A 13,117-nucleotide genomic window follows, 5' to 3' on the forward strand; every position below is an offset into this window, starting at 1 on the left:
CTCCAGTGGATCACGTTTTGTCAGAACTCTGCTATGACTCATACGTCTTGGGTGGCCCTGCATGACATGACTCACAGCTTCATTGAGTTATGCAAGCCCCCTTGCCATGACAGGGCGGTGATCCATGAAGGGGGCATCACTGATACAATAAACAGGAGCCTGGGCAGACTCCAGGGGATGGGGAGGGACAGGGAGGCCTGGCGTGCTGCAGTCTGTGGGGTTGCAAAGAGTCGGACTTGATGGGTGAGTAAACAGCAACAATAGATGATCGTAGTGTTCTGGGTGAAGAGACAGTAGAAAAGATCTTGTTTTCTGAAGTTTAGTAGAAACTTCTTGTGAGGAAGGCTTGTGTGTGTTAATTATCAGTTCTTTATTTTTTACTATTTAAACAGTAGTTTGATCTTGTCCTATACACTTTTGTGCTACACTAAGTGTGTAACAGTAAGAATTTTTTATAGCTCCCTTAGATTGTGGTTTTCTTTTTTCTTTAATCTTTTCCAGAAGTCAGGTATAAGGCAATTTATTTATTTGTTTACATATATTAAGTTTTTAATTCTAAACAAATATCAATCGTATGGAAAGTAAACAAAATACAATAATGAACCTCATGAGCCAGTCAGATAGTTTCAACACTTACCAGCTTTCTGCTGTTATTTCATTTGTTTCCACCCACACTCCACCCCACATTCCATTTTTTATTTTTATCATTTTTTTTGTTATAATTTATATGAATTGAAATGTGCGTATCTTAGCTACATGATTTTGACAAACAAATGAAGTCTTGTAACCTCCCAACTCATAGAACATTGCTATCTATCCAGGGATTTCTTTTGTGTTCCTTCTTTGTCATTCCCTGCCCTGGCGATTAATGTTCTGATTTTATTTTCCACTTTAGATTAGTTTTGCCAGTTGGAGAACTTCATAAATGGAATTACAGAATGTTCATTTCTTTGTGTTTGGCTTCTTTTCCTCCTCATCTAAAGTATGTAAGATTTATCTGTGATATTTTCATTTATGAGTAATTTGTTCCCTTTTATTGCTAGTTCAGTTCAGTTGCTCAGTCGTGTCCGACTCTTTGCGACCTCATTCTTTCCAAAGAACACCCAGGACTGATCTCCTTTAGAATGGACTGGTTGTATCTCCTTGCAGTCCAAGGGACTCTCAAGAGTCTTCTCCAGCATCACAGTTCAAAAGCATAAATTCTTCGGTGCTCAGCTTTCTTCACAGTCCAACTCTCACATCCATACATGACCACTGGAAAAACCATAGCCTTGACAAGACGGACCTTTGTTGGCAAAGTAATGTCTCTGCTTTTGAATATACTATCTAGGTTGGTCATAACTTTCCTTCCAAGGAGTAAGCGTCTTTTAATTTCATGGCTGCAGTCACCATCTGCAGTGATTTTGGAGCCCAGAAAAATAAAGTCTGACACTGTTTGCATTGTTTCCCCAGCTAATTCCCATGAAGTGATGGGACCAGATGCCATGATCTTTGTTTTCTGAATGTTGAGCTTTAAGCCAACTTTTTCACTCTCCTCTTTCACTTTCATCAAGAGGCTTTTGAGTTCCTCTTCACTTTCTGCCATAAGGGTGGTGTCATCTGCATATCTGAGGTTATTGATATTTCTCCCGGCAATCTTGATTCCAGCTTGTGCTTCTTCCAGCCCAGCGTTTCTCATGATGTAGTCTGCATATAAGTTAAATAAGCAGGGTGACAGTATACAGCCTTGACGTACTCCTTTTCCTATTTGGAACCAGTCTGTTGTTTCGTGTCTAGTTCTAACTGTTGCTTCCTGACCTGCATACATGTTTCTCAAAAGGCAGGTCAGGTGGTCTGGTATTCCCATCTCTTTCAGAATTTCTTGTCTTTACCTTGCCTTGAATGGCTGGTCATCCTCCAAGACTGTGCTCATTTTGCTCCTCTGGGGCATATTTATGGACTACATCCATGGGTTTTTTTGCTCTCAACTTCTGGTTGGGTTTGGCTGTTTAGGAGGCAGCAGTGGAAGTGTGTGTGGCAGGGGAGGTGAATGAGATTGGTTGTATCAAGTTTTTATTATGATAATACTGTTTAGCAGCCCTAGGTTTCAGTGGTTTATTGTTGGGTTGGCCACGGTCCGTTCAGGTTTTGCTGTAAGATGCTATGGGAAAACTCAAACAAACTGTGTGGTCAATCCAGTACATTAATTTCTTGCTGTGGGGCTGGGGCTTGGCTGTGGTTCAGCTGCTCTTGCCTGGGCTCAGCCTGTCTCCAAGCTTCAAGTTAGGTTTGTATCTACTCATTTTTTTCTTATTCTGGGACCTAGGCTAAAGGAGCAATGGCTCTGCGTTTCATGGACTTCTCAGGGCAGAGGACGTGAATGCCAAGTGACCAAGCCAGAACATATATGAATATTTAAAGCTTTTGCTTGAATCATATCTGCTAATGTTCTACCTGAAGCCAGTCAGATGAGTAAGCCCCATGTCTGTGGGATGAAAAAGTGTGCTCTTCCTCAAGGGGTAGGCTCTGTGGAATCCCAGGGCAAAGGGCAAAGGCTGTGAACGTATCATTCTGTTATGGGGAGGCAGTGAAGAGATGGAAACAATAACGCAGGGTACCGCATTGGATTAGAACCGTCCCTGACTCCCTTCTCCTGGTTGCTCCTGTTTGTGCTCTTCTGCTGAAGGCTACCACCCCTGTTTGGACCCTTCTCCTATAACCACAGTTCTCCACGTTCTGGTAAGCATTATTTCCCCTTGCTTCTTCTGGTCTAGGAATGGTAAAGACTCACTGCTCTGCTGGCTCCGGGATGCTTCAGCATCCCTTTGGCTTCTCTTAATACTGCTTACATGTTTGTAAATAATCACTGAAGTCTCAAATACCCCATTTAAATGTACATATTTCCTAAAGGGATTCTAATACAATCAGTGTACACATCATCTCCTAGAACCCTTAACTCTTTTTCTTTCCCTGAACTTACTGTTTTATTTACTGACCATATTACTTTATTGGTAACAGATGCATGCCTTTTCCATGGAAGCTTTTCAGAGGCAGGAGTTTTTTGTTGTTGTTTTTTATTTTTTACCACAGTAGTAACACATTATCTGGCATATAATAAGCTCTTAATAATTATTGGGGAACACAGATAAGGGGGAAATTCTCCTTTCTCTTCCTGAAACAAAATTGTACACAGAACCTCAAATTATAAAACAACTAAACTCACTCTGGTTAAAGCAAGCTCCTAGAGGAGCAGGAGGTCAGAGCCTGACGCACTCAGCCTCTCCCTTATTCTCTGGCAGCCCTCTTTTGAGGAGCTCCTGCATCAGGCATCCTAGTGAACCAGGGTTGAAGACTACTGGTCTAAATGATGTCACAAGGGTCCTTCCAGTTCAGTGAGTCCTTTCTTGTATTATCGAAAATCTGGAGTCAATGCTTGAGAACCAAAACAAACAAAAAAATTCCCTTATAGTCTGCCATTTGTTATTAGAAAATTATGATATACTAATTAATAAAGGGCCCAAGGAATGCTTATGAATAGGAAGGAATCACTGTATTGACTTGGAGTGAAACTAATCATCGTTAATTCTGATGCCTATCTTTTATTCATTCTTATACCTGGTTAGGTTAGATGCTTTTAGAGTAATGGTTCTCCAAATGTGGTCTCCAGACCAGTTTAGCTTCACCAGGGGACTTGTTAGAAATGTGCGTTCTTGGTCCTGTTTAGGCCAGAAGCAGAAGTTTGGGCAGTGCAGCCTAGCAGTGTGTGTTCTGGTAGTCCTTCCCCATCCTTCTGAAGCACACTAAAGGTTGAGAACCACTGTTCTGAAAGACAGCTGTTGATGTTGTGTTTTTATAAGAGAATATTTGGAGCAGCTTCTTTAGTGGCCTCTTTTTCCTTTTAAAGATCTCTGCAGTGATTTAAGAGTTATCCTTAGTGATCCATGAATCTGATACTTCTTGTGATTAACAGGTCTGAGCAGCTTCCCTGAGATCCAGTACCCATCAGAATGAATGCAATGTGAACTCTTTAGATGTTCTAGTAATAATTTCCTTCATCCTTGCTGTTTTGAAAAGGGTGAGAGGTAGCAGACAGAAAGTTATCCATCTTACTCTTTGTGGGCAGGAATAAGCTCTTCTGGAAATTGAGATGCTATTATAGTAGCTGGTAGAAAGAAGTTTGAACCAAGAGTCTGGCTGTATGGTTCTAGTCTTGACTTTGTCAGTAATTGAGTATGGCCTCGGGCAAATGGTGTAGCTTCTCGACAAGCCTTGGGGTTACCTTGTCTTTGTGGTTAGTTTTTTTTCTGGTAGCTTGGGTTGCTACTGTCAAGATGATTTTCTGTCCCATCAATGAGATATCAAGGAAGAAACAAGGGACGAGTATACATTCTCTACTCACCTAGTACAAGAAATAACAGCAAGAAATCCTGCAAAAATAGCCAGTTTCGAATTGAGTAGTATTTGTGGGTTTAACCTCCAGGTTCATCTATGCCGCTTAGAATGGTGCACGAGCGGCGGTTCTTTTTTATGTGAAAGGCTTTGGGGTCATTCAGGCGTACTGTGGCTTCACCGTTACTAACTCTGTCTTGATTTTTCTGGGCTTTAGTTGCCTAATTGATAAGTTGAAGTTAGTGTAATGTTTGGAAGAGATAACAAATTTACAGATTTTTTAGCATGGATTCTGGTAGGTGGACAGGACTTATAAGCGGTAACTTTGTTAGTTTTGACTATCAAAAGCTTCCCAGTTTCAGTGTGACATTTATGTGGAACTAGTCTGATGTCCCGGTTTTTGTCATAATATGGATCAAGAAGTAGCAAACGTTTTTTTTTTGTACTTTGACTTTATTTAAAAAAATAGAATCAGACCCATATCACTGAGACATCATCTTCCCACTTGGCTTCTCTTAGAGCACGTTAAAAATTCTAGCCATGACAGAATCTCTTTCCTTTAGGGGACGATGAGCAGAGTGATTGGTTCTATGAAGGAGAATGCGTCCCAGGATTCACTGTCCCTAATCTGCTGCCCAAGTGGGCTCCTGACCACTGCTCCGAGGTAGAGAGAATGGATTCTGGACTGGATAAACTTTCCGATTCCACATTCCTTTTACCTTCTCGACCAGCTCAAAGAGGTGAGTTCTGAGGAAACCAAAACATACTTCATACTTTTATGTTCTCTCTGGGGGGAGTCCGCCCATGGCCAGCCTACTCATGCCTGTAAGCATGCATTGACTGTCTGAATTTTAGAACTAGGCCAGGGAGTTGTCCAGAAGGTTCAACGGTCAGTCTCAAAGCTTGAGGTTTTCTCCATTCTTACCTGAATCAGTCCACGGAGACTCCTGGGATTTATATTAGCAGGGATCACAGAGACTCCCGGGATTTATATCAGCAGGGCATCCCTTCAGCTTGCAGTTGCCATCTGTGCCAGATCGAAGAAGCCCAGCAGTGTGTCACTGCTGCCTGTCCTGTGAGACCGATGGGCTCCTGAGTGCCCAGTGGAAGCCTGAAGTAGTGGATCTTGGAAGAGAACAGATTTCAGTAACAACATTCATAACAACAACAGGCGTAATGACATTTTTAAATGGGTGATTTTAAAATATTAAAAAAAAATTTTTATTTTAGTAATTCTGTTATTGTGGGCTTTAACACAAATGTGTATTCTTTCCCTGTGCTTTTCCACTGACTATGATGTAACAAAGTGGAATGAGTGGAGCCTAGGACAGGGGAAGGAAATGTGGGAATACTCTCTGGAGCTGTCTTCCTAGCTCTATGACTGGTAGTTACTTCATTTCCTTGGGGCATCAGAGTGATGACTTAGGATATTGTGACATTGAACAATGTTGTTTCAGAGGTTTCTTTTAGCTCTGTAAATTTGTGATGAAAAGATCCCCAGAAACCAAAAATCATCCAGTTTCCAAGTGTATGTTGAGCATCTGTGGGTGCAGCATTGCACTAAGAGTTGTGAATTCCTGTCCTGCAGTGTTTCATTATGAATTTGGGTGATTGAAACGCCTTCTCAAAGCAGTCTGTTCTTGGTAAGGATGCCTGGCCGAGGCACGTCATTTGATACCTTAATAGTTTTCATAAACACATCAATGACCATTTCTAAAAGTTCTTTATGCACCACTTAAAGTACATACAAATAAGCAAGACTAGAAAGAAGAAACTTTACATGGCCTGTAATCCCACACCCAGAGTTGCTGATAATATTTTCATGTGGATTCTTCCAGTAGTCTCCTCTGTGTATAGAACATATACTGCAATTAGAAAAATGGGATTATATTATACATGCTATTTTTTTTTAACCTGTTTCGTGAATTAGAATGTCTTTAAAAATTTTTTTTTAAATACTTTTGTTTGTTTATTTCTTGGCTGCGCTGGGTCTTCCTTGCTGTGCGGGCTTTTCTCTAGTTGCGGTGAGCAAGGGCTACTCTTCATTGTGGCGCACAGACTTCTCATTGCTGTGGCTTCTCTTGTCCTGTTGCAGAACATGGGCTTTAGGGCACGCCGGCCTCAGTTCTTGCGGCACGTGAGCTCAGTATTTGCAGATCGTGGGCTCTCGAGCTCAGGTTCAGTAGTTGTGACACATAGGCTCAGTTGCTGCACAGCCCATGGGATCTTCCTGGACCAGGGATTGAACCCGTGTCTCTTGCACCAGCAAGCGATTTCTTTTACCACTGAGCCACCAGGGAAGCCCCTGAGTTAGAATGTTTTTGAGATGATAGCTAACGTTTAATTTGTAATTAGAAATTGTTGATAATACCTTATGTTTGTGTAGTGTTTTCAGTTTATAAAGTACCTTCCATGTGCTGTTTCATGGAGTCTTGAAGTCCTGTAAAAGCGGACTGAGCAAACGATTGTTCCCTTTTTAAACAAGGATGCCTAGGTCACAGGTAAATGACATGCCTAAGATCATACCACTGGTGACAAAGACAAAGGAATAGTAAATCCTTGGCAAATAGCCTAATGATACTGGTTTAAGGATCAATCTAGTAAGATCCCAGGTGGAAGGCCTTTGTGTACTAAAAGCATATCACTGCTAATGAATCTTGTGCATTCAGTTACTGAGGTCTGTCTTCTTTTTTATTTAGGGTACCACGCTCGCTTTAATCGTCTGCCTGGAGCTGCAGCTCGATGCCTCAGAAAAGGGCGAAGAAGGCTTGTGGGGAAGGTGATAGCTCTCACTGTTTCCTAGGCTCCCTGGGAGGATAATTTATTCCCCAAGAGATTTGTATCCTATTGGTAATCAAAGGTGCTGAAGAACTCCCTGGGGTTAATTAAACCAGATGTATTTTGCACGTTCACAAGAGTGAACATTATATAGGACATGAGTGGATACATACATGAAAGCTGAAGCTTGATTCATACAGAAGTTCTGACAAAGCAAACACTGTCATGACAGTGTTGGTGGTCTGTAAACCTAGAGGCCCGCTCTCTGTCCCTTCTACTCTTTTGATTATATTATTATTGTATAAGTTGAAATGCTCTTGGCTTCTTTATGACTCCTCTTGAATTCACGAATGCTTCTTTTGTTCTAACTTTGGTCTTTTATTCTAATTCATTAAAAAAAAAATGGGAAGCAAGACCTGTTATCAAATTCCAAAAGTCCCTCCTTGGCCATAGGAGAGGACTGTCTACCATTTACTCAGTTCTGCCTTCGCCAGGGACTCTGCTAGGTACTCAGTTCATTTATTCCTCCCAAAACTCTTGTTAAAAAGGTGATACTTTCTTTAAAGGATGAGGAAAATGGGTTCAAAGGTGTTAACGAATGTCTGATGTTATCCAGATAGAAGTGGCAAAACACAGAGAATTGAACCCAGGTCTACTTCTCTTTTATCTTTTTACAATTTAAATTTAATTAATTACTTATTTTTCACTCTGGCTTTGAGATTGAAAATAAGGCTGAGGCTCAATACCAGTCAGAGAAGATTGTGGTGGAGAAAGAATAAGGGTGGGAGAGGCATTTTTAGAGCATTAATATGTTTGTTCACTCAGTAAGTATCTAGACTGCCTGAGTGTGGCAGGCCCTGTGCCCGGCCAGGTATGCAGTGATCAGAGCCACAGTCTTCCTGCCTTAAGGGAGCTGCAAAAGAAATGAGTCTGTTTATTTTGAGATGAATTCATATTTTTATCTGTCTTTAAATTCTATTTCATATCTCTAATTAGAAAAATATTTGATTATTGGAAGAATACCTTTTCTTCTGGATTACTCATTTTATAGGCAACACAGTGCTGCATTTTCTATTGTGGGAACTTATTCTAACAGGACAGCTAGCAGGTAGGAACACATGGAGTGGAGGGAGGCCCCAGGATGTTGGGAGTGGGGAAGAGAGCAATGGTTTGACTTTTCTTCTTTATTGGTTAGGCTTGACACATGGTGTTCTCCCTAACACCTACCTTATTTTGTTTCAGCTCCTATAAAATAAGAGCCTTCCACGCCCATGGAAGTAAATAATTTCATCCTGGAGAACCCCCTTTAGCTTGCCTGGAAGGAAAGCCGGGCCTGTTGGATGTGTCTGTAATGATTTCAAATGAATAGGATAATATTTACTTGGTTAATTCATCTTCATCACCTTAAAGGGATATTTGTCATTTCTAGCAGAGGTCACTGTTCTGCCCCCCTTCTTCTCCCTCCCCTATCTCTCTCCTCTTTTTCTAAATTGTAATCATAAATAATGAGTTTCATTCACAGCTCCCTGCCAGCGAGCTGCTAATTACGCAAAGTACTGCTTGTAATTTACACAGTAATAAACTGTAAATTTAAACATTACGGCACTTTAAGTTAATAATTTTTCTGCTGTAACAAATAGCTCATTTTTCACCTATCTTTTCTCGTGGCCCCATTGCCATGGTTGTGTCTGTGACCAAGAGGCGTAGGTGTAAAGAGTGAAAAATAGGAAGAATACAGTATGGGAAGCCTTTTCATTTAGCTCCACTCCCACCCAAAATCTGACCTCCAAGTTAATTTTTCTACAGTCAGTTCTGCTAAAATGTGTACCCTCATGTTTAGGCTAATCCACACACAGATGAGTACAGATAATAGTGTTTGCCCAGAAACAAATGTGTTTGAGTAACAGGCTTGACATTTTTGACATTCATGCCCATGACTTACGCTCTTTCATCTTAACACGTCCTCACACGCGTGTAACTCTTGCTCATGTACTGTCAGTACGCTTGCCCAAGTTCTGTGATAGATACTCACTGTAAGTGTACTCAAGTTGAATGAAGGGTGAGTGCCTTCTGCCATTTTCCAGTTTTTTTGAGATTAGTTTCTGAATTGCTTGTGGTGGTATGGGTATGATTTTGTATTACAATCTTGAGAACCACTAATTTAAGAACCAGTTTATACAACTTGTATTTTTGCTTTAGGAGATGATGTTTAACAGACAAAATACAGGGTGACAATTTTTGTAAGTTACAAAAATCTTTTGACCTGTATACATTTAGTCAGTAGATACTTAGGTGTTCCTAGTGAGGACTTCACAAATGTCGCATTATGAAGGCTGTTGAGGCTATAAGTGAATGACTCTAGGGATTTGGTGTGCTGGCCTGTTAAAAATTGGCTGCTATTGGATTTTTTTAAAAACTGTTTCTATTTTGACATTTTTTAGTAAGTCCAGGAGGTGTATTGAAATACTATACATAGTTTAAAAAAAAGACTTTTTCTGAGCACTAAAGAAAACTAAGTCTAGAATACCATGCAATACTTTTACAATAGAGTTCCACAAAAAGCTGTCTAGTTGCTATTGGATTTTAAGATTGACATCTGACATGTGCTTTGGGGTTGCTGGTATAATCATGGGAAAGGGTGAGTTTGGTGACAGATCATACTTAATGATTGTTTTACCTTCTTTGCCTTTTCAGGAGTCCAGCATAAGTAATCTGGGTACTGAGAGGATAGGCCACCTCATTAGTGACCCTCGGCAGAAAGAGTAAGTGCTTCTGTATTTACCGGTGCTCTCCTGGCCTGTTCCTTGGAGGAGAGCGCAGAAGAACATTTTATGAAGAAACCTGGAAATTCTGTTGTAGAGCTGAATGAGGTCATCTTAAAGATTGGTACTTTATAACATGGCTAACATGCTGAGTTCATGAGAGTGATTAGTTTTTCCTTTCTAGACTAGTTTTTATTTCTTTGCATTTTATGTCTCTAGGTGCTACATTGTAAAAGTAGCCTCTAATGAGAATGTTGTATTTTAAATCACTTTTTCCATCTCTTAAAATTTTTTTGTTCAAAATGTGTGATTGCTTCTGTATTCTCTTCTGTATGCACTTCCCATGTTTAGGCGTCTAGACAAAGAAATACCTTTTTGTTCTAACTACTGTGATAAGTGCTACTGGAGAGCCTGTGTGTAGCGTTCTGCCTTTTCTTGTGACAGCCTTGCCCCCTAACACAGTTGGCTCTTTGGTGTCTCTAGTTTGTGTCATGGTCAGTGTCCAATTGTGATCCTGTATCGTTCCAGCCTGGTTGTTTGTTATAAAATTGACAAGCTGTGGTCTGTGCCCTTGTTGAACTAGGATCCTGTTCTCACCGCCCAGCTGAGAGTGCATTGGTTTCACACCATCGCCTTGAGTTGTTTTAGTGTCCAGCCTTCTGTATCCTGACTTTTTACTTTGAAGAGTCATTTTCTGCAAAAAAAAAAAAAAGTTCATACACATTTAACGTCTCCTTTTCTCCTCTGATTCCTTTTTTTCCCCTCATTTCTTTTTTCTTCACTTCATTAATCCAATATCTTTTTTATCTTCTCGTCTCTGATAATGTTCGTACCACTTCTCTGACTTCCCTGGTGGCATCTGCCTACAGTGCGGGAGACCCGGGTTCGATCCCTGGGTCGGGAAGATCCCCTGGAGAAGGAAATGGCAACCCACTCCAGTATTCTTGCCTGGAGAATCCCATGGACAGAGGAGCCTGGTTGGCTACTGTCCATGGGGTCGCAGAGTCGGACACGACTGAGCAACTTCACTCACCACTTCTTTTATTGTTTTCTTTCCTCTTATTCTCTCCCTCTCTGTAGTTTCTGGTTACCATCAGCTGGGAAAAGAGAACGAAATCAGGTAAGATTATTTTTCTTTGTCATCATTTGATTTCCTTTTCTTTAGAAAGAATAAAGCCTTGGCTTCTGGTTTTCCTCACATTTCTGCTTGTGCACATGAGGTAAGGCTCGTGTTCCGTATGTTATTCTGATTTTCTTGGAGAACTGTTTTCCACAAGTATCTTAGTATCCACTAGTAGGAACAAGAGTCCCTTCACCTTTTTAGGTTCAGCTGTGGTCTTCCGTTTATTACGTGTGACGTATTTCATAGGAATCCAGTTTTTATTCTGGTTTTGAACTTTGCAGTAAAAAATCAGAATGAACTTCATTTGCCTATTTTTTAGTTCAGTATTAGCATCCCATGCTGAGAAATGCAATGTTGAATCCTAAACACTTGAAGCAGAGGAAGGTAGAGCTGCTTTGGCTGAAATGGGGTTGAGGCCTTAGAGCCTCTTACTCTTTTCTCTGGCTACCCCTGAGGGGCCCTCAGCATATCTAGGCCTTTATGAGGGTCCTGATTTTAAAATTGCTGACAGTGGCTCTCAGTGTGTTCCTTTAATGTCCTAGCCTTTTGTGTTTTGTTGCGAGAGAGTTTGTTTCATCTTGATGATTAGTTGTAAAATAGACGAATACTGATAGGTTTTTTGGTTTTTCTGCTTATTATCTTGTTAATAAGTTGGTAATACTTTTTAGACTTGGCATTTTTGCCTTGAAGTTACTATTTCAAAATGAACTAGAACAGTGTTAGACCTAACTGGTATGAATTTATATAATTTTAGATGGCATGTGGATCCACAGTTTTTACTTTAGTTACAATAATTTATATTAGAAAAATGTAATTATTTTATCAAACTTATTATTTCACAGAAATATAGTGATGACAATGCTGAGTAAAGCTTAATATGCAGGAAAATATGAAATAAGTAGTAGAGCAGGTGATTGGTAGATAGTCATTAAGGTGGAATGTGAGAGACTACAGTTTGGGAACTGCTACGCTAGAGTATTAATTGTGTTTGCATCAGAATCTAAAGGCAAAGAGACCTATGATGATCATCTCATCCAGATCTGTTAATTTACAGATGAGATGGATTATGTACAAACGAGGTTTAAACCGATTGCCCAAAGTCATACAGCACTGGAACTGGAACCTCTGACAGACAGTTGCTTAATTTGTGTACTTTTTAAGTTCTTTTGAGATGATTAACACCATTCACTGTTCTTCTGGTATTCATATATATTTATTTCTGAAATGTGGGGGCGGGGGGAGTATTTACTGTAGAAAAAAATCCAAAGAAGGCTAGCCAACATAAAGTGACGTACTTTTATATAGTTCCCAGTTGATCCTTACAACCCCCTTTTGAGGTGAATAGGTGTTTTACAGATGAGAAACTGAAATTACTTTAAACCAAAAGTAATATTTTATGTAGCCCTCACAGTAATCCCATGAAATAGGTAAGACAGATAGTGATACATCTGTTTTACAGATGAGGATGGTAAAGCCCAAAGAGATTTTGTAGTTTTTAGTATATGACAACTCAGTGGCAGGCTGGAACTAAACGCTGGATATTCTAATTCTTAATCTAGTTCTGTTTCCACTACACTGCTGCTGGTTTGTGCTAACCAGTTATTCACTGGAAACATCTGCCAGGATAAGGACAAGGTAATTTCATGCTAGTATTCTTGGGAACAAGGGCTGCAAATCAGTAGGCATAAGTTCCCTTTATGTCAGTTAGAAAGTACTGTATTCTGCCGCTTAAGTAATTATTATGTATCAGAAGTTTTTGAAAAATTGCTGCTTACCAAGGACTAGCCTGTTTTTGAGGCTGGCTAGATTAGTTACGCTACATTTGTGGGTACACTGTTGACTGTGCACAGATTGATTGAACGGTGTCTGTGGTGTGACAGGAGAGTTGAATAATCAAAGGGGAAAAGTAAGCAAGTAGCAGGTAGCCCTTTAGGATCAGGTCTGTTTCATGTAAGCCTTACTGAAATAATCTCATTTATTCTGCAGTTTAATCCTCTCTCTCCCCTTTACTCCCTGGATGTTCTTGCTGATGCTTCTCACCGAAGGTGTTCACCAGCGCACTGCTCTGCCAGGTAATTGTGTCCTA

General features: G+C 40.3%; 1 protein-coding gene across 11 annotated transcripts in view; it reads left to right on the forward strand.

Annotated features, from left to right (window-relative positions):
* Positions 1-13,117, forward strand: part of GPATCH2L (G-patch domain containing 2 like) — a 59,947-nt gene that overhangs the window by 18,425 nt on the left and 28,405 nt on the right. For 4 of the 11 annotated variants that reach the window (NM_001435194.1, XM_010809636.4, XM_059890316.1 and 1 more), the window contains exons 4-8: positions 4,932-5,108; positions 7,068-7,147; positions 9,841-9,908; positions 11,074-11,128; positions 13,018-13,103. In NM_001435194.1, coding sequence (NP_001422123.1) covers positions 4,932-5,108; positions 7,068-7,147; positions 9,841-9,908; positions 11,074-11,128; positions 13,018-13,103 — 466 coding nt within the window. Of the gene's footprint in view, positions 1-4,931; positions 5,109-7,067; positions 7,148-9,840; positions 9,909-10,988; positions 11,029-11,073; positions 11,129-12,590; positions 12,667-13,017; positions 13,106-13,117 lie in introns of those variants that run through there. The other 7 variants (XM_059890310.1, XM_059890312.1, XM_059890313.1 and 4 more) reach the window with 4 other exon arrangements.

This window comes from Bos taurus, chromosome 10 (genome assembly GCF_002263795.3).
Source record: "Bos taurus isolate L1 Dominette 01449 registration number 42190680 breed Hereford chromosome 10, ARS-UCD2.0, whole genome shotgun sequence".
In the NCBI taxonomy this organism is placed as follows: Eukaryota; Metazoa; Chordata; class Mammalia; order Artiodactyla; family Bovidae; genus Bos; species Bos taurus.